The sequence below is a fragment of the Toxorhynchites rutilus genome, chromosome 2, assembly GCF_029784135.1.
Source record: "Toxorhynchites rutilus septentrionalis strain SRP chromosome 2, ASM2978413v1, whole genome shotgun sequence".
NCBI lineage: Eukaryota > Metazoa > Arthropoda > Insecta > Diptera > Culicidae > Toxorhynchites > Toxorhynchites rutilus.
The window spans coordinates 299,896,136-299,922,566 of NC_073745.1; the positions used below are offsets into that span (position 1 = coordinate 299,896,136).

At 38.0% G+C, this 26,431-nt stretch overlaps 1 protein-coding gene across 3 annotated transcripts in view; it reads right to left on the reverse strand.

Annotated features, from left to right (window-relative positions):
• Nucleotides 1-24,855, reverse strand: part of LOC129768563 (E3 ubiquitin-protein ligase CBL) — a 220,672-nt gene extending 195,817 nt beyond the window's left edge. For 2 of the 3 annotated variants that reach the window (XM_055770295.1, XM_055770293.1), the window contains exon 1: nucleotides 23,355-24,855. In XM_055770295.1, the coding sequence (XP_055626270.1) occupies nucleotides 23,355-23,899 (545 nt within the window). In that variant the 5' untranslated portion in view covers nucleotides 23,900-24,855. The remainder of the gene's footprint in view (nucleotides 1-23,354) is intronic. The other variant, XM_055770294.1, reaches the window with a different exon arrangement.
• Between the last annotated feature and the right edge of the window lie 1,576 nt (nucleotides 24,856-26,431).

Here is a 26,431-nt window from a genome sequence, read left to right on the forward strand (position 1 = left end):
TTGCTCAACAAATCCAATAACAACAGCAGCAGTAGCAGAGGCAACTTGTGTGAACAGCCACCAAATCCCGACGCACAACGGAAAGTTTTTCGTGCGGAAGTTAATTAATTAGGAACCCTTTTCTCACTACGACCACAGGCAGCGACGGTAGCCTTCCGTCCGTTCGTCCAGTAATCCTCACATCAGACGTAAACTCACGACCGCTCGGTAGGCTCTCGGCTCATAGTAGTTTCACTGTCGTGACGAGGGTTCAACACGTAATGTTTTTCGCCGTTCGTTAACCTTTCCCCGACCAGCCAGCCAAGGCAGAGCCTTGGAAACGTACGGAACAAAAAATGACGATTCCGCTCACCGGTGACGAAGCGCCGACAACTCCATGTCAAAGGTCATTATCTCTTTATCCAGCTGGGAAGCAGCAAAAGGGATACCGGATGTGGAGGGAAGTGAAGAGTTGTACACAGCTTGGGCACAGCATATTTGGTGTTTGGGTACGAGAGTGGGTGGGCGTTGTAAAATCGAGTCGCAGAAAGTTCTAATTATCATCATTTCTGCCTTATCCCCAATTCATTCCGCAGCTTCTGTCGAAAGCGTTGACTTCGATTTGTAAGTTAAGCTCCCGAATGGCCACCCACTACCCACCGCCAAACATTGCTACGACCGGATATCACTTCGCTTTCGAGAGCACTCAAACATAAAATCGACACAATAAAGTATCATGTCTTTGATGGGAGCGAGGTGTGTAACGAAAGCGAAAGCGAAACACAGCGCAGCACCGCCCCCCCCCCCAAAACGAGCGCCTTTGATCGTCGTAATTTGCTATGCAAAGATGAAAAAAGGAAACAAGATCATTCCCTCTCCCCGGGGGCGAGGAGGGAATTGCGTTATTATTTTTCCCAATCATTGGAGAAATTTTCCGACGCAAACAAGTCACATTTTTCTTCGTTGGAAAATGTGTTGCTTCTCGTGTCCTCCTCCGTACCAAACGTGCGGTCTGGTTCCAAGGAGCAACCAACGACACGTGTCCCATTTATTAGCCATAAGTTTCATCTGCTTCATTCAAGTTTCCACCATTCATTCGGGCTAAAATGCAATTGTTTTAACTTCTCTTTTTCTCTTGATCCATTCCTGGTAGCTGCATCTGCTTCCCGGTTCCCCAACTTTGTCGAACAACTTTTTTCTTGTCTGCGTTAAACAACCCCTCCTTCGCATCCTCTCCCATCCTCATGTCGATAGATTAATTTCTGCTGATATCCTTTATAGTTCTTCTCGCTCCGAATCCGCACGGGGACCACGGACCGTCGTATGAGGATGGCAACGAGACGAGACTGCGGTCTGGTCCTCACCTGCCGGCACTTATGTTTGCCGAGAAATTACGAAATTGCAATTGAATTGGCACGGAAGGGAAGGAATCATTCCTCCTTTTTTCTGGCCACCACAACTAATTGAAACAATTCCACATCTGCTGGCAGCAGAACATTTGCGACTGTTATTTGTTGAAACAAATATGAAAAAAAAAATAAGACGCAATTCGTGAATATACACACACACATTCTCCGGCAATTCGCGATGAGAGGGCTGATTGAGAGCAGGGAAAAAAACGGAATGCGTCCGGCGAGAAGTCAGCTGCGATGATGCCTAGTGGAGATGTGATAATCACCTGATTGCCTAAATTCCTGTATCCAATGGAAAAGACAATGAAGAAGTGCTCTGATTCAGCGAATTAATATTGACTTTCCTGATTTTAATTGACACCGAAGTCTATTATTCTTGAAGATCACATTTCCCTACCGAATTAATAATTGGTTTAACCTAATGAAACGATATTTTTATATTCGTTAATCTCTATTTATTGTGATATTCTGTGAACAAAAATTGTTTTTTCTATATTAATGAGAGAGGACTAGCACAAGAGAAACATCTTCTGTTTATTTCGGTGATCATTCGTGACAAATGTAGAGTTGCGCCCCATACTGTCCAATTATCGAATATCGGAAGAAGCGGATACTGATTCGCAATCACAATCAAAAAGTACCGTTATAGTACATCAAACAAATATTCTAATTATTCGGGTTCATCTGGCAAATGTTCCAGAATGTGAAGGTTTTTGTGCATTTAGACTCTAGGCAAAATTTAACTGTTATATTTTGAACAAATGTTTGCGCTTGAAAATCGATAATTGCCCTTACCTCATAACAAAGGTTTTGCATTTTCAAGAAAAAACATGAAAGGTTTCATCTGATTGGAGCGGACACTTGTTGACATTCGATAAGCATTTCAATATAATTTTCCGGGCTTCCAAATGCGTTTGTTCGAACTTGTCAATTGAAATACATCAAAATGTGCCAATTTAAATCGGAATCTGAACCAAACTCGAATAAAATAACTTTATCTACAGCCATTCCAAACCAGAATAGTGGTTCCCACAATTTTGTTCAAAATGTAAGTGTTGTTCCTTATCGCGAAATATACCGTTCTGAATCATATTTCGGACAACATCATATTTCGGACACTTTATACTAATATCTTGAAATGCTTTATGCACTGATGATATAACTATGAAATTAATATCACAATTGCTTCTTCAGAGTAATCCCTTGGTTGCACTATCACTTCATTTGAGAATTACATTTGAATTATTACATAGTAGGAAAAACAGGAAGTGGGTTATATCTATGGTATAACCGCAAGGGTGACGTAGGACTATCGTTGATTTGGAGATCATTTGTTTGAAGTTGAATCAAAATCCATTCTGAATGAATGAATAAATGAATATTTGGGGGACTTCGAAAACGAGAGCGTTACGTTGGAGGCACAAGGTTTTATGCATCCAATATAGGATACGAAAAACCTTTTTCTGAAGAATAATCTTCAGAAGCTTTCCTGCTAACTGCACTTGATTGACAAATCACAAAACCAAATGTATTATATGGATATTTTATGCATAGAAAACATTAAAATAAACTCTTTCGCTTGAATGTAATTTTCAATTCCAAGGGGAACTGGCAGATTATTTTCCAGCAACGATTAGATATATCCACATTTTCCTCGATACTGGAAGCCCACCACTAACTCGATAACCACCTGTTAATAGCACTTGATTGAAAAATATTTGGTCACAGTGTTACATGGATAGAAAACATTAAAATAAACTCTTTCACATGAATGTACTTTTAAATTCCCAGAGGAACTGGCAGATTATTTTCCAGCAATGATTAGATCTTTCCGGAACTTTTTCGATGCTGAATGGCATCCAAACGGAAAGAATTCTGCGCGTGTATGTGTCTCCTCCAGCACGTTAGGCAACGATGTTGTCTTGTCGATGTCCTCACGAAAAATGAATACGTCTCACCACCAGAATATCGCTTAAGTATGCTTTTTGTGCGAGATTGAATCGAGAGAAGGTGTGGTTTACGATGGCAATTTGGAAGGCAAACTAGAGGAGAATGAACTCTCTAAGCTCGAAACTTTCGGTGACTGAGCAATAATCGATTGCGTGCGCATACAATATTGGATACGGAAATATCCTACTGATGGGGAAGAATAATCTTCAGAAGCTTTCCTGCTAATTACACTTCGTTGAAAAATTACAAAATCAAATGTATTTGATCGCTGTGTTATATGGTTAGAAAACATTGAAATAAACTCTTTCACATGAATGTATTTTTAAATTCCCAGAGGAACTGGCAGATTATTTTCCAGAAATGATTAGATCTTTCCGGAACTTTCCCGATGCTGAATGGCATCCAAACGGAAAGAATTCCGCACGTGTATGTGTGTGTGTAGCGATGTCTTCCCGGGGAACCGTTTGTGGCATCACTCTCCTCCTGATGGATTCCCTTCTGGCCTAAGGTGCACAAACAGGCTCTTGGTGACACCGTTCATCCGCGATCTCATGATAATCGAAGAGCTTCACCACAACAGCGACAACATGCTCCAATCGCTGTTCAATTAGAACTGAGTGGATTTCCGAGCGGCGCGCGCATATATTCCGATTGGTGATTTCAATAGCCTGTTTCGAGAACAATTTCAAGGCTATTGAAACAAGTTTTTGGATCAAAAAGTAACAAGTATATAACGCGTAGACATTTTATCTTTCGAATGAAGTGTTTATCATACCATTTCGTTCAGTTGTTCAGGAGCTATTAACGCTCAAAATCTCGGTCTCCGGCGTAACGCTTTCGGTTTCGAATTTTACACCCCGGTATAAAAATGAAAGACGTAGTCCTACGTCAAAAATCCATCCAAAATCCAAAGTCCACTCATTATTTTTTGTGTTTGACGTTTGCTCAGTGTGAGCACGTAGAATTTACCCCTTCATCAATATTTAAATTTCTGTCGTGTTTCATCAGTTCTCATCATCGTTATCAGGTTACTGTGATTGCTTGGTATGTGTTTCGCAGTTGACTATAAAATATAAGCAAGTGTAATGTAATTTTCGTTCAAAAAATTACAAAATAAAGTGTACGAAATTTGAATTCAATCTGTCCGAAATTTGATTTTTTATAACTGGTGTCCGAAGTTTGATTCTTATTCACTTGATTTGAAAAGCATTTTATTCGATTTTTTTTATGTTTTCAATCAAACAGGTACCAAAGTACCAAAGAAAGCTTGAAAGCATATTGAACTAATTTATTAAAAATAACAACCAATTAATACCTGTGCATAACGTTGAGATCTGTTTTCTGCATCATATGCCTTAAGCGTCCGAAATATGATTCAGAACGGTAGATCGGTTGTTTTTTATTTTTTCACTAGTGTGCCATTTCCATTTTAGGGGATAAAAATATCAAATTTTCCACTTTTTTCCAAAAAAGATGCAAGAATTTTAATGGGTTGACTGAACTATCTCGTGTTTCATCGTATTTCAAACGTTTCTGAGTATGATTCTAATTTTGAGCTATTTTTCATAGTCGTGCGTAGTTGATATATTTTGTATATCAATTCGATATAACATTGTTTAGATGTGCAATGGAGTATGATAGGACATTTCTTAAATATAATATTACAGTGTTTTCGGCGACAAATTTTTTTGACGTAGGACTACGTCTAACCGGAAGATATAGGGGGTGAAATGGAAATCTAGGCACTGAACAAGTAGGAAAAAATGCAAGATTTTGAACGCTTATAACTCGAGCATTTCTCAATAGATCGCAAAGGTTTTTGCATCAATTGATAGAAAATATATCTACGCATCTATCATAACGAATAACATTTCATTTTTCTTGAGATAAATAATTGAATAATTGTGAAATATCAAGCATTGTCCAAATGCATTATGTGCCCATTTTTGATTAGTCCATTTTGTGCTCCTCAAATCGTACCGACCAAAACGGGCAACCAGAGAAGCAGCGAAATACAATGAAGCACGATTGGAAAGGAAAAAGAAAAAAAATGAACGAAACATTGGTCGCAGTCTCACACATGCGTAATTCTCGAGCCAGCCAGTTTAAAAATCCCCGCTCCGCTGCCGTAACGATCATTCTCATCGAAACCGTACACCACATCGTTTCGCATCACATCAAATCAACAAACCAACACAAGCAGCCATGTCTGGACATGACAAAGGGGGAAAAGTGAAGGGAAAGGCAAAATCCCGCTCGAACTGTATTGGTCTGCAATTCCCTGTAGGTGTATTCGCCAATTGCTCCGCAAGGGTAGCTAGGCCGAGCGCGTTAGTATCAGTGCAACAGTCGGCGTTATATAGTTTCGGCCGCCGAAGTGATCGAGTTAGCTGGCAAAGCTTCTCGCGACGATAAGAAAATCCGCATTCAGAACAGAACAACATTCGGTTCGGTGGACATCAAGACAACAACAGGCAGTTGCGGCGTGTGGCGAATGGCAAACGCAATCGCAAAAAGGCAGCAGGTAGCAGAAGAAAAAAGTTTGTTCTTTATACAAACTGCTTTGGTGGCAAATCCAGAACAAGGCGGCATCGAGGGCGTTCGAAATGGGTTTTTTTTCAAAACCACGAGTACTAAGTTTTCTAAATTGGAACCGTTCCATAAAACACGGCGCTTTTCAGGGCCATTAAACCTTCCAAAAAAGAGTTTAGGAAATACAGTTCAATGCTTTCTAAAACAATATCCAAAATAATAATAAAACACAAATTTATTTTTTCATAATTTGTTTGCCAGGATATTATGAGTATGAGAATTTGGCAGTTGTGCTGAGCTTATTGATGGTTGGGGATTTTCCCGATTATTCAATTTTCACCAATTCTTAAATTGCTTCTAGATTGAAAGTACAGTAATTTATATTTAGCTCGACATTTAGCTAATTGGATGGATCTGTAATGCGACATTTTTGTAAACATAGAGTTCGGGGTCCAAATTATGACCCACATTGAAAGTCGACACTGTACCACTGTCATCGCAAATGTTAAATTACAGGTTAAAATCGCCTCCAATGCGACACTGAGTGTTTCTCTGGCACGTCGCATTAAATGAAATTTACTGAACAACATGTCACAAGCTGGATGGGAAGAAATTTTCCAACTGTGAAAGCTGTGGCGAGTGGCAAACGCAATAGCTAAACAGGAAGGTTTAACCGAACAAGATGGGGATATCGAGTGATAACAAAAACACAACACCAAAGGTTCTTTTCAGAACCATCAACATGTTCATAAAGAGTAAACAGTAAACTAATCCATTTTTCAGGTAGATAAGTAGGTATTCAAGTAGGAGAAGAAAATAAAACAATATATAAAAAATATATATTTAACAAAAGCTGTCCCCTTTGTATAGTCCTACGTCACTCTGGTTATGTCCCCGACATTACCCACCCGTCTTTTTTTATAAAATTTTTCAAATTTTTTTTACAGAAATGAAATTATTCGTTCTGTGCGATGGGCAAATCGGTCAATTATGTTTTCCAAAAGAATTACTTTAAAGTTGGAGCTCAAGAAGCATTTTATTTTCAATAGCCATAAGTATAAGCTTTTCGAGTCACCTCTCTTCCATCGTTAATTTTAAGTAGGTCAACGAACAACAGAAAAACTTAGTTCGACCGATGCTGTGGTTGATGCAAGCGTTAATATTAGCTTTGCGAGTAAAATAATTTCCTAAAAAATATCTTCAATATTGCTACCGATCAGTGTTTATATAATCTAAGATATTTTGCACTCGGCAAATTCTGACTGCGTATAGAACACAATTAGAGTTTATCATTACTACTCCCGTCGTTCGAGCAATATCGTAGTGTTGTAGCCAACTGAGATTTTCAAGAAATACCAGTGATTTCGTCGATCATACTGCAACGAAATCAGCTTGTTTCACTTCCCGCGCGATCTGCTCTAGCATGACGGATCCAACAATTTCCACCAACTAATTTTGCATTGTTGCCGATGTTACAGAAAACACTGCCGTGGCATGTGCCAATGAAGCCAGAAAACGATATAGCTTTCGTAGCCAAAAAATTACACATGTCCTTATAGTTTTCTCTATTTACAGACATTATACTTTCATCGTGACCTCTGGAGCTCAGCTTTTGTTAACTGAGAAGACGAACTAATTCAATGAGGATTTCCATGCATTCTCTGTTTTTCTTCACAATTGAATTATGCTCGTTTCTTGCGACTTAATCAGAATGATCTAACGCATCTAATACGAGTATACGATAAAAATACGAGTTTTCCCAAACGTGCGGCATGTCATGCTGTTTTTGATGTGGTCTTTGGTAGCTGAATGAGTTTTTAAAGCGGAAGGTAGACGTATTCAAATTTGCATATCCATTAACCCTTTCTCTACGAGCGTCGTCTATAGACGTCATCCGCGCGATGAGCTGTGTTTACGTTATGTTAAATTCCGTTGCTTCAATGTCAGCGCTGATAACTTGTTATTTTAGTACAGGTAGTCGCCACATGGTATATGGTTTGAATTGCCGGTTAGAACGTGTTTGAAAAATGTCCTTCAGTGTATTCCTATCGTTTTTTCAGTTACTGTATTTTATGTGACAAATTGGATGTACTAGAGAATATCCAGAATGAGAATCTATCCTGGAGCTACAAATCTATCTCTTACATCTGAGCTTTTTAAGTTTTGTCTTAAAAAAAATAAGTTTTAGATTTTGGGAGAATCGATTGAGCGTCTGTGACAAGCAGACGTGCGTGTTGTTTCCTCTTCGAGTGTTGGTGCTTTCCGTCGTTGAAGTAGTGAAAAGTGTTGATTCCAGTATTAGGGTTGGAAAGTGTGCTATTTTTCTCGATGAAAATGGTTCTTGTGGAATTTTAGAAGTCGAGAAAGCTTGAATCTTCATCCGGTGAAAAATTTTCTTCGCATATTTAGTACAGTGCGTTCAATTGGCTGATTATAATTTGTTCGCGTTCGTCGTTCGCTGGGTTTCGTGTCGGGTCGCGTTTCTTTACCCTCGTTGTGTGTGTGTGTTGAAAAAAATATTGAGGCTCTAGTCATTGAAGCCTTTTCGTAGTAAAAATGAAAGAATTGAGTTGGCAGTAAAATATTAGGCTGTCAAAAAAGTCCTGCGGTATTTCCGCGAGGTGTCGTTGTAAGCGCGTAGTTCTAGTTGTATTCATTGTATCCAGTCATACTATAGCTTGTTGGAAAGGTATTTTTGCGCGCTATAATATAGTCCTTGACAGTGTTTTGTTTGGTTAAGTCGTTCGTGAGTTATAGTGTCGCAAATATGGAGCAAAATGAAGAGAAAATCCGACATATTTTACAGTACTACTATGACAAAGGCAAAAATGCATCTCAAGCTGCCAATAAAATTTGTGCAGTTTATGGACCCGATACAGTTTCCTTTTCACCACACAACGATGGTTTCAACGTTTTCGTTCTGGTGTAGAGGTTGTCGAAGATGCGCCACGCTCCGGAAGGCCTGTCGTCGAAAATTGCGACAAAATCGCTGAATTAGCCGAGAAAGACCGGCATAGTAGCAGCCGTAGCATCGGCCAAGAGCTGGGGATAAGTCATCAAACCGTTATTAACCATTTGAAGAAGCTTGGGTTCACAAAGAAGCTCGATGTATGGGTGCCACACACGTTGACGCAAAAAAACATCTTTGACCGTAATCGCTGCTGAATCGCAACAAAATCGACCCGTTTCTGAAGCGGATGGTGACTGGCGATGAAAAGTGGGTCACTTACGACAACGTGAAGCGCAAACGGTCGTGGTCGAAGCCCGTTGAAGCGGCTCAGACGGTGGCCAAGCCCTCATTAACGGCCAGGAAGGTTCTGCTGTGTGTTTGGTGGGATTGTCAAGGAATAATCTATTATGAGCTGCTTCCCTATGGCCAAACGCTCAATGAGCGTAGGCAGCATAAATCAGGGCTCGCGCTTACGGGGGGCTCACATATTGTTTAATATAGGGTTGGAGAAACAGAAATGTCGTTTTTCTGATCGAAATTTGACGTTTCATTTAACATACTTAAAATTATCCAATTTAAGTCAAATATGAGCCGTTTTGTTCGCAAACTTGTTGCCATTTAGAAGGCAACTTCATTATCCCCCCCTTATAAATCCCGCCCCCTTCTTATTTGCAAAAAAACTCAGACAGCCAGTTTTCGCAAGCCTCTTTTGAGGCCAACTTAGTATCACCAAGAGCGTTTTGCATGGACCGGAAGAGATGATAATCACTTGGAGCCAGGTCCGGACTATACGATGGGTGCAATAGGACATCCCATCCGAGCTCCCGTAGCTTCTGGCGGGTCATCAAAGATGTGTGAGACCGAGCGTTGTCCTGGTGGAAAACAACATCATTCCTATTGATCATTTCTGGCCGCTTCTGGTAAATCGCCTGCTTCAAACGGTCAAGCTGCTCACAGTAGAGAACCGAGTTGAGGGTCTGACCATAGTTGAGCAGCTCATAGTGGATGATTCCTTTCCAATCCCACCAAACACACAGCAAAACCCTCCTGGCCGTCAATCCGGGCTTGGCGACTTTTTTCACTTTAGGTTGTCGTACGTGATCCACTTTTCATCACCAGTCACCATTTTCTTCAAAAATGGGTCGAGTTCGTTCCGTTTCAGCAGTGCATCGCAGGCGTTGATTCGGTCTAAAAGATTTTTTTGCGTCAACTCGTGTGGCACCCATACATCTAGCTTTTTTTGGAATCCAATCTTCTGCATATGGTTCGAGCGAGTGCTCACATGCCGATCTACTTGGATTTTGTCGGTTTCCACGACGATTGGCCTTCCAGTACGGGGTGTATCTTCGAGAGCCACTACATTAGAACGAAATCGATCAATGGTGTTCTAGCCTTCGATAAGAGTGGACGTGTTTTCAAATTGCTCGAAGCACCCGCGAATAAATTCAGTTATTTTGCAAACGATTCAGTTGTATTGACCTAGTTTTTCGCCTAGTGTAACGTATAAACGTAAATAAAAAATCAACATGAGTTGCGAAATTTGCTGTGATACCGGAATATGAGAAATTCTTTGAAGTTGCTGAAAATATTTTATCTTCCTTTGCACCAGAATAAAAAATCCATATATACGGATATGGCATATATATGGTGATAATAAGACTCTGCAATTTATTTTTTGATAAAATAGCCGGTCTTGGGTTGAATCAAATAAAAAATGTTCAGAATCGACAGAAATGCTTCTTGGATTTCTTGTTGACAAATATGACCGAAGATTTTTGTGTGACCGAATCATTAACTCCAGCTATCGAATATTCTATATTTATAGATAACACTCAAAAACCATTTGATTATGAATTTGAGGAAGTCTCTGATTACACTAAAGAAAATTACCAATCAATTAGGTGTAAGCTTAACTATATCAACTGGCAGGATTTATTTAGAAGTGTGGAAAACATTGAAGTAGCAGTGACGACTTTTTACTCGATGATCAATGAAATTATAGAGCAGGAGATACCAACAAGACGAAAAAGGAGAAATATGAACACAAAATATCCGATTTGGTTTAATCAAAGCATAAAGAATCTAAAAAATAAAAAAACAGAAGGCACATCAATTTTATAAGAAATACAAATCTGACGCTAATCTCCAAAAATATCTGAACATTTGCGAACAGCTCAACTCAACTGTTAAAAGCGCTTTTGAAGATTACAGCTTAAAAACAGAGTCGGACATAAAATCTAACCCGAAAAGTTTCTTTAATTACATAAAAACAAAATAAAAAGCAATGGTTTTCCATCACGCATGCACCTTGACGATACCGTGGGGAATGACCCAGAAAAAATTTGCAACCTCTTTTCAAAATTTTTTCAAGATGTTTATATTGTAACCGCTGAGGAGGACCGAGATCGTGACTTCTTTGCATTTCTTCCAGAATTTCCATTTGATGTTGGAGTCAGAAAACTAACTTACATTGAATTTTTTGACGCATTAAATAAGCTCGATGTCTCGAAAGGGCCAGGTCCTGACGGAATTCCACCGGTTTTTATAAAAAATTTGGCATCTGAATTAACTCATCCACTTTTATGGCTTTTCAATACGTCATTGGAATCAGAAAGGTTCCCAAAAATATGGAAAAACTCTTTTCTTGTACCAATATTCAAATCCGGTAATAGATCCGATGTAAGAAATTATCGTGGAGTAGCAATTATTTCTTGCATTAAAACTCTTTGAAGCCATAATAAACCAAAAACTTTTTCAACAACTTAAGACACGAATTACGAATAAGCAACACGGTTTTTTCAAAGGACGATCAACAACAACAAATTTGCTGGAATTTGACACATTCACTTTGAATGCAATGGGTAATGGTAATCAAGTTGAAGCTCTATACACTGACTTTAGTAAGGCTTTCGATCGTGTTGATATACCCTTACTCCTTCTTAAACTTCAAAAAAAGGGATAGAAGTCAAGCTATTGAAATGGCTAGAATCATATTTAACTGACCGCACCCAAAACCAATATTTGTTACATCCGGAGTTCCTCAAGGCTCTCATTTGGGGCCACTTTTGTTCATTTTATTTATTAATGACGTTTGCGTTTTTCTTAACAGTGTTAAGACACTTATCTACGCAGATGATATGAAACTGTATATGGAAATAAAGAATGAAGAAGACTTTCAAACATTCAAAAATGAAGTTGACATAGTTTATAATTGGTGCACTAAGAGTTTATTACAGCTCAATGTTAGGAAATGCACTTTGATTACTTTTACAAGAAGAACACCATTGAACAATGGTGTTATACTGGGTAATCAACCCATCAGTAGATGTCAACGAGTAAGAGATTTAGGTGTGATCTTAGATTCGAAACTAACCTTCGGGGATCATTATAATACAATCATCCATAGAGCAAATAATATGTTGAGCTTCATTAAACGCTTTAGTTACCATTTCCACGATCCGTACACAATAAAAACATTGTATATTACATACGTCAGATCAATTCTAGAGTACTGTAGTATTGTATGGTCCCCCTACATAACTTCACACGAAGACAGAATTGAATCTGTACAAAAACAATTTTTGTTATTTGCAATTTGTAAACTAGGCTGGTCTTCATATCATCTACCTCCATATGAAGTATGGAGCTGTATGCTAATCAATATTAAAAGCCTAAAAGAACGTCGGAACTCTGCCATGATTCTATTTATTATTGATATCATATCACAACGAGTGGACTCAGAAGAAATATTAGGAAACCTAAATTTTACGCACCGATTAGGAACCTGAGAAACCCTAACATTTTTTACATAGGTTAAAAAAAAGGACAATCACAACACTGTCAAAACGACACTTGTAGCACAGATTGTCGTCTTTAAACAGCCGTATAGTATGACCCGATGCGATAAGTACAACACAAGATATGTTTAAGTGTTGCCATATATTGACAATATACGACATTTCTTTTTCCCCAACCCAATATTTGGAGTCATATATGGTCGGTGTTAAGTCAGACCGAACCAAGTGACATTTTTATGATTTCGAGAAAAACGAGTTTGAAGTTTGGTTCTACAAGGGGTTCCTATTGAGCGCTCGAAACAATTTCGATAAGTTATTCTTGCTGTACGCGTAATTTTCAAATCTGATAAATGTAGAATGTAGCTTACAAAATGTTTAACATAGTATAATCAATAACTCAATAACTTAACACCGACCGTATGTTAATATTTGATTACGTTGGATAGTTTTCTTTGGCAGGCGATGTTTGGATACCCATCCGGGAGCTTTCTTGGTGATTTGTAATTAAAATTATTGCTGGAGAATCGCACAGAGAACTTTATTTTTAATTTTAGGTTATGATTTCTATGCTCATGATTTTCTATGCTGGCTACAAAAAGGCGGCCATCTTAGCAATTTCTTGGGTAGCACCACAACAGCATTTTTGAGCTTCGGGTGCGCATAGGTACGATTGTGTGTACAAGTGTTGGCTTATGTTGGCTCAAAGCAAGAGTATTAAAATTACGCAACCCAAGTCACAAGTTGAATGGCAGTGTTGCCATTATTATTTCATATTTTTCAACGAGTCAGGGACTAGAATGCCCCTGATATTTAATAAGGTCATTCACCTTAACGTGTATTGATAATAAATTATGACACTATGACAGACGATGATGCTAGCATCCACTTTTATTTTTCATTCTTTAATTAATTAATAATAATGCATATTTTTATTGATTAATTCTGTTATTATTCCATTGTTTCACGGTAGTAAAACGGAAAAAGAAGAAAAGTGCCCATCTAACGTTATTTCGCTTCCTGGGACGCATTTCTATGTATGTGAGTGTGTGTTGCTTGAGTTTTGTGAGCGAGCACCGAGAGAGAACGCGTTACGCAAGTGGAACAAAAAAGGAAGCAAAGTTGATTCTCTCTCACATTTTTATTTATACTCGATTCTCTCCAGAGGATTTTTTTCTATTCTCTTATTCTTCTTATATGCCAATATTTAAAAATCCAATAAGAAAGATAGGTGAAAAATATGACAAGGCTTTATTAGTATTCTTGTAATTTCGTATAGACATATTAATGTTTAATGAATTCGAGATGAAAGTGAGACGAATGAAGGCAATGCACTCTCAATTGTGAACAGGTAGTTTGTATGTAGATATGTGACGAGTGGTCGGTGTCGAGTGGTCAAAAGTTCGCACTTAGATAGTCACATCACTTACCGCAGTGAATCCTGATTTTTCCTAATCATTCCCACTAACAACTATTCCTTCCATGATAAACCCTTCTGGCCTTAGGGCGGCGAATATCATACTAACATTCCTTCCCTTCCCCTGGTGACTGTAAGGACGTGAACGGCGTCGTTATTGATCATTTAAAGCTCGCATCACCGAAAATTACACAACGAGAATGATTTGCTAGTCCCAAGCGTCATTCTGTGTGTTTATTGTGCAATTTGGTTGGTTCAGGTCAATCACGGATAGCAACTACGTATTGTACAGTCTACCCAAGTTCAAGCTCAAGCTCAAAAAAATAAGTTTCAGATTTTGGATTACAGATATTAACTTCTAAGGTCTTTTATATTTTAAATATTCGAAAAAGAAACAAATTGTAGAAAGAAAAATTCAAAAATTTGCATGTCTCTTCTTTCGCCGGATCTCATACCAAACACAGGAATCCGATTTGAAAAACTGGAGCAAAATATCCTAGTTATCAGTACATTTTTTTATTGGAATCGTTTTATTCTCCATCATATTTACCGATATGGAGCAAGCCTTCAAATGTTGTCACGCTTCAAATCAATAATAATAGGATATTTATGACGAAAGAACGACAAGCGGCGTTATCCCCACGGAGAACTGTCTTCGGACAGAAAGTTTTAATCAGCTCTTCGGACACCGTCAGAATAATCGAGCGCAAAAAAAAAACAATGGTTAAAGACCCCCCTCAAGTTGTGCCACCCAATCGATGATGGATGGTCATTCTTGCGGACAACTGACGTAAAGGAGAACATGAGGAGAATCCAAGAAAAAAGCTTGGGACTTTCTATTCGAATTGCGTATTTCATTTCGTTGTTACATTGCGGATATGCAGAGACAAACAAATTGTGAAATTCATCAGCGCCTTATTAGCCGAGAATCATTTAATTGCGCGATATCTCATTAATTTTCCCACCGGTGTTGTCCCATTCGCGTCGAGGATGACATTCCATGTCCAGACTGGGACAGAACGGAACAGAAAATCGACAGCTCAAACGTTCGTTCATTGATTAATTGATAGCCCTCCGCGCTCGTAGTGTGGGAAACCGCCTCACCTTGCCCGACCGAAGATGGACAGGCGGAATTGTCTATAGTTGTCTCATGGTGGAGAACGCGAAAAAAAGCTACCCTTGGGTGGTACATTTATGCACTTTGTCATTCATATATCACCTTCCAATCAATCGTCGCAAGTATGCCATTTTATGGTGTGTAGCTCAAAGCTGGATGTGTGCAGCCGCCCATAGGGAGGCCCAGTTAAAGTGGAGCAAAAATGATAATCGCAGGAAGCGACGGTTAGCGAACCGTTTACCACGCTTCGTTGAAAGATGAAATAATCCATCGTCCCACTTCGCCGCCGCAGTGACTGTCGCGCCCATTTTGTCTTCAACGAAAGGTTGTCGCACCCATTTCGCAGTGTTCTCTCAATTGAGGCTGCGATTAGCGAATGCTTTCGTTTCTTTTTTGACAGAAAACAGGTCACGTTTTTATGAAATAAAGTTAACGTTAATAATTATTTTTATCCGCGAACGGATTTTGGCGATTTACATACCAAACGAATCGGGAGTTCCCTAAGATTTGATTGATATGCTATACATTAGTGATGAAATGGCCAACTTCGAGGCCGGATAGCCGGATATTCGGCTCTTTATTAGCAAATACAAAATTGAGAGAAACGGCATTATCTGAAATTATTGCATGACAGGTGTATTCCTATTGTTAAGATCAGGCATAAAACTCGCCATAACCCCTGGTTTAATAGACAAATTCAAAAGGCTATGATTGATCGTGATCTTGCGTACAAACAAAGGTAAATTTTTAGGGTTTGATGGGATGATTTTACTTTTTTTTAACAATTAAGCAATTCGACGAATATGTTAGTGGTTCAAGCAAAACATAACTACTGCAACACTCAACTATCTTCTAGCTTGTCACCTAATGAGTTTTGGAAAATGTTTCGAGCATTAGGATTTTCTAGCCGATCAATGCAAAACGATATAAATTTCGATGTCAATAAAATGAATGGTAACTTTCACAAAAAAGTAGAATGGTCTGAGCCTAGGGGCACGGACGGAAGTTTAACGTAGGACTATGAAGGTTCAGAACACTTGGTTATTTCAAATGTGATTTTTTTCATTGTTCAGAAATATGTTAGTTTAACTCCTTTGAAACTCTAAATAGTAGCCCTGAAAAGGGCCGTTTGTTATATGTACTCATAACCTTCAAACAGTTGGTAATGAACAAAACGAAGAAAGACAGTAAGCTTCTGGCTGGTTGTTCAACTGCCCAACTGAAAATGATTAATGAATATCAGTCTAACACATAACAGGGTGGAATGGTAGATGAAGTATATGTGAATCGGTAAATGAAAAATTATATCGTCATTGATCACATTGAATATGAAATTTATGGGGAAAAAACCAAAAAAACAAGTTGAAAATACTCACGATTTTGTGATATTTTGAGGTAAAATACACATGAAATCATGAAATTGCCATATTTTTAATTGATAGCTATGGTATTGTGATTTCTTTCCATTGTCTTATTATTAGGCTTATAATTATCCGGAGCAGTAGCTTTTTCTGAGAAATAATTCGTTTGTTTGCAGACTATCACAATCAAGTCGTATTGGTTCTACTGCTCAATCTATCATAGAAGGAATTGAGTCATTGAGAATTATGAATGAGTCATGAAGAATATTAATATTTCATTTCGTTTCATTTTTTGTGATGCGATGTAATGCCGATCTTAATAAGTCTTCGCATGATAATCGCTGCCTCCTCCTCATTAATGAACGATCTCTGTATGGGTGACACTTTACTCGTTGTTTTGATGAAATCTTGCCCCTCCCAGCGTGATGCGTGAAATCTTGCATCTGATTACTTTAACATCTTGCTAATTTGTTTGATAGAACGAATTATTGAACGCAATTTTGTGTTACAAACAACATTCATGGGAACGAAGTTACAAGAAAGAATGCATACTACATGATTTACCTTCGCATCCGCTCGTAAAACATGCCTTTATTTATTAAATTGCTCACTTGTTTTATTATTTCCATTGTTCATGTCTCAGGTGAAAAACAAGAAAGTTGGTTATATCTATGGTATAACCGCAAGGGTGACGTAGGACTATCGTTGATTTAGAGATCATTTGTATGAAGTTGAATCTGAATTCATTCTGAATGAATGAATATTTGGAGAACTTCGAAAACGAGAGCGTTACGTTGGAGGCACAAAGTTTTATGCATCCAATATTGGATACGGAAATATCCTACTGATGGGGAAGAATAATCTTCAGAAGCTATCCTGTTGATTGCGATTGATTGAAAAATCACAAAACCTAATGTATTTGGTCACAGTGTTACATGGATAGAAAACATTAAAATAAACACTTTCATATGAATGTAATTTTAAATTCCCAGAGGAACTGGCAGATTATTTTCAGTAACGATTAGATATTTCCACATTTTCCTCGATACTGGAAGCCCACCAGTGGTTAATGCTAACTCGATAACCATCTGTTAATAGCACTTGATTGAAACATATTTGGTCACAGTGTTACATGGATAGAAAACATTCAAATAAACTCTTTCACATGAATGTATTTCTAAATTCCTAGAGGAACTGGCAGATTATTTTCCGGATCTTTCTCGATCCAAACGGAAAGAATTCCGTGCGTGTATGTGTGTGTGTGTAGCGGCTGCTTCGAGATCTTCCCGTTTGTAGCATCACTCTCCTCCTGATGGATTCCCTTCTGGCCTAAGGTGCACAAACAGGTGACACCGTTCATCCGCGCTTTCATGATAAATGAAGAGCTTCACCACAACAGCGACAACATGCTCCAATCGCTGTTCAATTAGAACTGAGTGGATTTCCGAGCGGCGCTCGCTTATATACCGATTGGTGATTTCAATAGCCTATTTTGAAAGCAAATTTAAGACTATTGAAACAAGTTTTTGGATCAGAAAGTAACAAGTATAGAACGCGTAGACATTTTATCTTTCGAATGAAGTGTTTATCATACCATTTCGTTCAGTTGTTTAGGAGCTATTAACACTCAAAATCTCGGTCTTCGGCGTAACGCTTTCGTTTTCGAAACTTTGATTTTACACCCCGGTATTGAAATGAAAGACGTAGTCCTACGTCAAAAATGCTGGATAAATTTCGTCTAACGGTATATATTATAACATATATCGTAAGAACGATTCTGCGTAATATGCATTTGAAAATTCTTGATAAACGTTACATTTTTCGTAGAGTGACCCCCCCTATATAGAAATTAAAGACGTAGTCCTACGTCAAAAGTTCTAATGAAATTACTAATTCATTTCATCACATCCCTGATTTTGGTTTGGACGATAGTTTCCGCTTCCGATGTATTCAGGACTACGATGTTATAAATACCATTTATGAAATTTCGTCAAATGCTGTGGGTCTAGACGACCTTCCTATAAAATTCGTAAAATTAATTCTTCCTGTTTTACTTGATCCATTAACATGCATGTTCAACATCATTATCCATTCCAAACATCCCCAAGCATGGAAATACTTCAAAAGATTACAATTTACAAAGAAAAACAACATAGATTCTTCGGACAAATTAGTATCCGAAGTATTTTATGTACGATATCGAAAAGCTTCGAAAAAATTCTAAAAACTCAAATGTGCTCTTATTTGCATGATCATAGTTTAATAACATCTTTTCAGTCTGGCTATCGTGCGGGTCATAGTACCAAAACGACTATGCTAAAAATTTATGATGATGTTGGTGCTGCTATCGACAGTGGCGACAAAGTGATCATGATTTTTTGACGTAGAACTACGTCTTTCAGGAAGGGTGCCAAATCAGAAAACAGGTCACGTTTTTATGAAATAAAGTTAACGTTATTAACTGTTATTACTGTGAACGAATTCTCATGATTTGCATACCAATCGAATCGATGTCGGTGAAGATACCAATTAAAAGACACCAATAACTTCTAATTACAACTGACTTTTTTTGTAGCCGATGGAATGACAGTTTTATCATTAGAATTAGAAGCACACCATCCTACAAGAATATTCTGAGGTGGTGAAGTCTTGGAATTGACCCATCTGGTCAACTTGTTTCATTCGTTTACTTGTTTAGTTTTTGAATTATGCAGGAAATTTATGCTTCGTTTGTATGGCATCCACCCCTTAAAGAGCGGGGAGGGGTTTCAAGCTATCATAAGAATCTTTCCCGGCCAAAATTAACATTTTACTTTTTTTTCAAAATATTGTTAAAAAATATTGTTATAAATTTTATTGTAAAATCTTATTAAATTCTAAAAATCTAATCTGCGAAAAAATATGAGAGTCTTGACCATTTTCGTGAATTTCTTGAAATTTGAAATGGATCCTATGACCAGATAGGTCAATTCCAAGACTCCACCTTCTCAGAATATTCTCGTAGGATGGTGTGCTTCTAATTCAAATGAAAAAAATTGCCATTTCATCGCCTCCAAAAAATATAAGCCTTAGGACTTGTTCACTTTCGTAAATTCCTTGGAATTTCAAATGGTTCCCATGACCAGATGGGTCGATTCCACGACATCACAACCTCAAAATATACTCGTAAGATTGTGAGCTTCTAATTCAAATGATAAAACTGTCATTCCATCGGCTACAAAAAATGTCAGTTGTAATTAGAAGTTATTGGTATCTTTTTATTAGTATCTTCACCGACATATCGAATCGGAAGTTATATAAGATTTGTTTGATATCCCTTATATTACAATTCTCTAATCTCTGAACGTTTTAAATTCAGGAAAACTGGATGAATTTCATTTTTCCCATACATTTGTTCTATCGATATGTGTTTGCTAACCCTACCCGTATTTCTAATGCTTATAACTCGAACATTTCGTAATAGATCGGAAGGATGTTTGCATCAACTGATAGGAAACATTTCTACGCGTCTATCACAAATAATAAAATGTTATTTTTCATGAGATGAAAAATTGATTAACTGTAGAATGTCAAGCGTTATCTTAACGTCCTAACTGCCAGGTTTTGGTTGGCCCGATTCACGGTTTCCCCATCACAGACTTCAAAATCGATGTAGGGGAGGTGGGGGTAAAACGGACATGTTAAGAAGAGCTTCAATTATATCTTTGGAAACTCATGTTTCCCAAAACTGCATCGAAGTTTCTTGCAATTCAATATACTGTTTTTCTACCTAATTGGCCAAATATTTTTAAAAAAAGTGTTTTTTAATGTTTTTTACTGAAATTAAAACAGACCGAAAAGTACAACATTTTTTTCGATGCAGGTAATATGGACACGTTTGTAATATATGAAGCGTACAGCTTTATCGATCGCGAGAGGAATAGTTTCATACAACCAAGATCTGAACTCATCACGAATGTCCGTTAAATGATGAAAAATCGAATAAATCCACCTATAAGTGATACCCTCAACTATTTCCAGTTCCAGTCAGCTTCTAAACAGTCCACATGTGGCGAATTGATTTCCATTCCTAGAAACAGGGCATTTACCCACAAACCGAAAAATAACTATCAGCGAATCGAATTTTGATATTAAACCACTCAAAATGCTAAAATTACATCCACACGCGGAATCATGTATGATTTTCGGTTTTTGTTTCTCTTTTTCACTTTTGATCAGTGTTCATTGCCATAGAGTGGCTCAAATATTGTAGAATAACATGTAGAAGGTGTTCTCATTAACAGAAATCTGAAATTCAAAATGTAACTATACAAATCAACCACCTTATACTGTTACCACCTGTTACCGCCTTATATTATCACCACTGCCCGTATTACCCGCGGTTCCCCTACCTGTGGAAATCCGCTTTGCAAATACATACAAGTCGGCGGCATCTTTTGGTGGTGAGTACTTTTGTCCTCGCTTGTCGTTGTGCAGACCGGAATATGTTTCCTTTAAACGCACTTTTAAACTGAGAAGCCTGGAAAAATCGTCATTTCAGATACTAGAGGTGAATTCTTCCGTTCACATATTTTGGTAGTCCTAGGCATCATATCAAACGCAAAAGGACGTTCATCAAATTTACTCCTAACGAAGAACATAATCTATTACAAAAATTTCGATGCATTTGAAAATAATATTCGAAATGGTAAACAAGTGGACTGCATAATATAATTGAGTAGTTCTACGTCTAAAAAGCGGTCGTGTTCTAGATACAACCCCTTACAATTTATAGATTTCTCTAAAGCATTTGATACGATTTCTCATAATCAGCTGTGCAAGAAGCTTAAATTACTATTGAATGTAAATACTGATGCCGTTAAGCTTATTGAATCCTAATTATGTGATCGTAAGCAAGCAGTCTGGTCAAATGGAATTCTCTCAAATTTCCTACCAGTTACTCCGGGTGTTCCTCAGGGGTCGGTTCTAGGTCCAATTTTTTCTAGTTTAATAGTCTAGATTAATGGTCTTCCGTCCACCTTGAATTTTTGTTCGGTACACATTTTCGCAGATGATGTTCAACTATATATGAATTATAATGGTATGAACAACCAGATTATATGTATACTAGTGAACGGTGATTCAGATTGTATCAAAACTTGGGCTGACACTAATTTTTTGAAGCTCAATGCACAAAAATCATAAGCTCTCTTCATTAAACGTGGTAATGATAATGAACCTTCGATTTTGCAAATTGGGATCGACTCAACACGTTTAGTCGATAATGCCACTAGCCTTGGATTCACAATTTAGAACGATTTCATGCTTATGTTACTTTGTGATGTTCCAAATTAAAGAGTTATTGCTTGAATAGAGATACTAAGCTTAGACTTTTTAAAAGTTTCATTTTACCATTCTTCATATCTTGTGACTTTCCTTTGCTTTCGGTTAATGTGCAAACTTTGGACAGACTAAAGGTCGCACTCATTCTTGTGTTCGTTTTGTTTTCAATCTCAGCCTTTCAGAAGCGACAGGCTAAATAAATATGTTTAACCGACACACACATTATATGGGAAAACATTATTTGTAAGAGGTGATTGACTTTGGAATTCTCTTCCCAATCATATGAGAAATCAAAATCATTTACAACATTCAAGAAGCAATGCAAAGAATACCTGAATTAATTGAAATAATTGTTATAGTTTTTTTTGTTTTCTTAATACAGGTCGGATTCGATTATATACAGACTCAATTATATGTGATTCGATTATATACAATTTTGAACTCGATTATATACAGTTTGGAAAAAAATATTGTTTTTTATTTTCCAATATGTCTTATTTCAAGAAGAAATGTAACCTTTCAACGTTAAAATGTAATTTAAGTGGCTATTACATATACAGTGGGGTAAAAATCGTGATATTTGAAGATTTTACTTGAATTTTCACCAAGAATTGTTTATATCGATATTGCATTCAAATTAAGAAAGATAGAAGTTGGGTGTCAAAGAAAAAATTGTAGGGCGGTGAGAGAGCTTCAATTTGATTGATAGAAACAATCTAGTTTAATATAATTTTTACGATGAAATTAATAATAACACATTAAAAATTATTAACATTTAAGTTTTTCACTTCCAAAATGTTATTAATATGAACTAATTTAGATGTTTTACTATTATCACCTGTACTAAATTTTCTTATCTTTCGAATGAAAGCAACAGAATTGTATTCCGTAGTGTACTTTGTAATGTAGAACCAGTTTGAGGCAACAAAGTCCGAAACAAAAAAAAAAGTTCAATAACTCTGTCATTGTTGAAATTCGAACATATGCGTAGAATTTTTTTTTCATCAAATTTGATCGTCTATCACTTCCCGAGAGAATTTTGATAAACTTATTTTTTTCATGCGAGAAAGGTGTTTTCTGACTTTAAGGAGATGAATCAAAAATCAAATTTCTCTTTTATATTCAAAACGAATAACAATTTTTTTGACTCGTTTATATACAGTGAAAAGAAATCAAAAACTGTATATAATCGAGTCCGCGCTGTATAGCATTATTGTTATTTTTTATGTTATATCAGTAGTAACAAACCGTATGCTATGTAGCAATTTAATATATGCAAAATCTCATGCTATCAAACCATAAACCATTTCAGGGCGATCAAACCATACTACTAAACATTTATTTCTGAAATTTCATAGCATTATAATGTTATATAAGTAAATATAAATAAACGACTTATAGAAAAGTAACAACCTAGTGCTACGTCAACAATGCGGTCGTATCTTCGACACAACCTCCTATAATTTTTCTCAATGCGTAAAAATAATATTCCCGAGATGATGATTGCTGGTTGCACTTGCCTGTTTCCGAAGCGGGTCTTCCAGAAGTCGGCCGCATCTGATTTGGTGATGCGGAACTGATCCCCGGCGAACAACCCATTCGGGAAGATTGCCTTCAGTTCGCTCAGCATATGGGAGAACACCAAACTCAGTTTGGTCAGATTTCTCCGGTAGTGCGAATTCTCGTCGAACATTTTCTCCTTTCCCTCCTTGAACAGTTTGATGGCCTGTTTGCACTTTCTCATCAGGTTATTGATGAAAATGTTAAAGTGTTCGTTGCCATGCAGCAGATGCATCTGATCCTCGTACTTGGAGTAGATCAGGTGCAATCGCTGGTACGTATCCGGCAGGATGTCCAGTATGAAGGGCGGTGAATTTTTCAGATTCATTTTGGACTGCTGGCACAGCTTGACAACTTTGTCCATCAGCTTCCAGGTCTTCTCCAGGGTCTTTTTGTCCGTTAGGAACTTCTGCTGGGCGCATGCATCGGAGATCTTGCCCTGGATCTTCGAGAAGAACGAGATGTTCCCTCGCGGCTGTGGACGAGCTCGGTTAGTAGCGGCCATCTTGACATTTATCAAAACTTCCAAACACAACACACGCACACACCCGGCCCGTTTGTTGTTCGGGGGACTCTGGTCGCACTGAATCAACTCCCCGAAAATAACACACTTCGAACACTTCCTTCCGTGCTAAGCGCCCGGACCGAAAAACCACTCGTTTCTCAGCAGATTCTTTGGGCTTTGCCACTTTCACTTTCGTCAAACATTTCCGATCTTCTGCTCACCAAACTTCAATCATTTTGACGGCGTTTGTTCGAACGCAAATAAATATTTCACGACGAGAAAGTGAACAAAATACGCGACACAACTTATTGCTCTCATTTGCTGTAGAGAATATACACAGAGCCACACATATACATTAACAACATCGCTCGTTCGATGTTTTTTTTCGATATTCTTCTTTCACTTGACACTTCGCTCCGCGTTTGACGTTGAACACAAAATATTTCTTCGAAAACCTCTTCAAGCTTTTCAAAAGCAAAACTCGGCTCACAACATTCACCGACTCTCAACACAACACAGCGAACGCGGGATCGTGTTCCCCACACGCACACGACGATAGAATGCTACGCAATTGACAGCAGCTCCGCTGCTGCTATCTCGTTTACGCACGTGAACCCTGATATTCCTTCCCACTCGCACCACCACTCGGCAGAGAGTGCGACAAGTTAACTGTATTTTTGTGCAACCGCTCTTCCTCTTTTGGGCACTGAGATTCAGCACTTTTTTTTTCTCTATTTAGGACACATTGCACTTTCCGCGACGAAACGTGATGCAAAATGTTTGCTCGAGAAGCCGTATCTTTCCGCACAAACTATACTCGATTACACGATACTCGAGAACCGATTGTGTAAGATGCGAGAGCAAACGCAAAATTCACTTGTGCACTACCGAACGCGATTTGTTTGCTAGATACACTTGGCGTCACCAGCGACACAACGAAACAACAACCCATCGTAAAGGCTCGATAATGACTGAGACTTCGCTCGATGGATAGTCTTCTGCGGGAGAAGTGAATGTGTGTTGTTTGTGTGTGTAAGAGCGAATGGTTTTGTGGCGATGATCAACGTAAATTGACAGTTACAGCAGGTATGCTATTATTTTGTGTGTTGTTTTGGATAGTAGAATTTCCCAGTTGTTTTTAATGACTTTCAGTCTTTTGGCTCATATAGCGCATATAGCGCGAGTAACTTGGCGCGATATAGCGCCTCTTTTTGTGACTAATGAAAACAGATAGAACGGCGCAAATTGGCCAGATGACGCGAGATAGTGGAGCGCTCGTGAGACACGACTCGCGCGACGCTGTGGCTGAACCACAGTTTCTCGTGCTGGTCATGCCGGTTGTGGTAGTTGTGTTGGTGAACAATCATATAGCGCCGTGGGTTTGACACTGTATGGCTGTACTGGTCGGGTGATTGTGTTAGTAAATAAATATATCGCGCAACTCTGTGTTAATCAGTCATTGTATGCGAGTGGCATGTTATTTACACCAAACTGCGACTCAATATGCGCTCCACCACGCTACGTTTGTGGTACGTATGAGTCGTGTTGGTAGTCTCGCGTTCGCTTACGAGCGCTATACGCTTCTCAATTTGCGCCTAGCCTAAAACTTTAATTCCATTCCTAAGTAAGCGTGTCGGGAGTGAGAATTGAATTCGTGGTTCATCAGAGGTACGGATATTTACGTACGTATTACATCAGATCGCCTCCACAATTAGTAGAATTACGATATTGTGCTCTGAATGCCTAACAATTGATGAACTTTATTGTTCACCTCGTTTTCCAGACAGTTTTATTTTTTGTAAAAAAAATCTCACTAAAGAAACAAACTAAAATCTGATGATAATAATCTTAATTAAGAAAAGCGTGTGATTTTACCCAATCGTAAAGTTTTGCTGTGGGTTTTTGCTCTGATGGAGTCACTCGTCGTCATGATCTGCTATTTAACATAGGTAGAATCCCAACAGAAATTATGAAAAATTACACACATTTTCAACGAATCCAATCATATTCACAGAAGCAACGCTTTTCTGTCCTCCACCAAATTACAAAAAAACTTTACGAGTTCCATTCAAATCGAGACAAATATGCATCTTATCTGGCAATACTAGTGCAAAGACCTGAATAGCATACCTGGGTAACTGTATATGTACGTTGTGGCGGTGATAAGAAGAAATTTTGAGTGATAAAGTTGGCAGCTTGTGGCTAATAGTTGTCAAATGCAAGATGAATAGAAGTATTACTACTAGGTGAGCCAATCTGACAAAACCCCTCTGCAGCCATCTTGAAAGTCTACTGTGTTATGTTTACGAACAAAACACAATACGTTGCTTATGAACAAGTTGCTATGCGATACGGCCATTTGCATTATAGACTTCTCTTTTGCGGAAGCAAGTATTATCTTGTGGTCTTTATTTTATTTTATCTAGCTTATTCGGCGCGAAATAGTACACAAGGACGTTCAGAGAAGCAGATCTGGTAGGAATTGGAGAATAATGCCGGTTGAAGTGTGTATCTATTTTTTTTTATCCCATC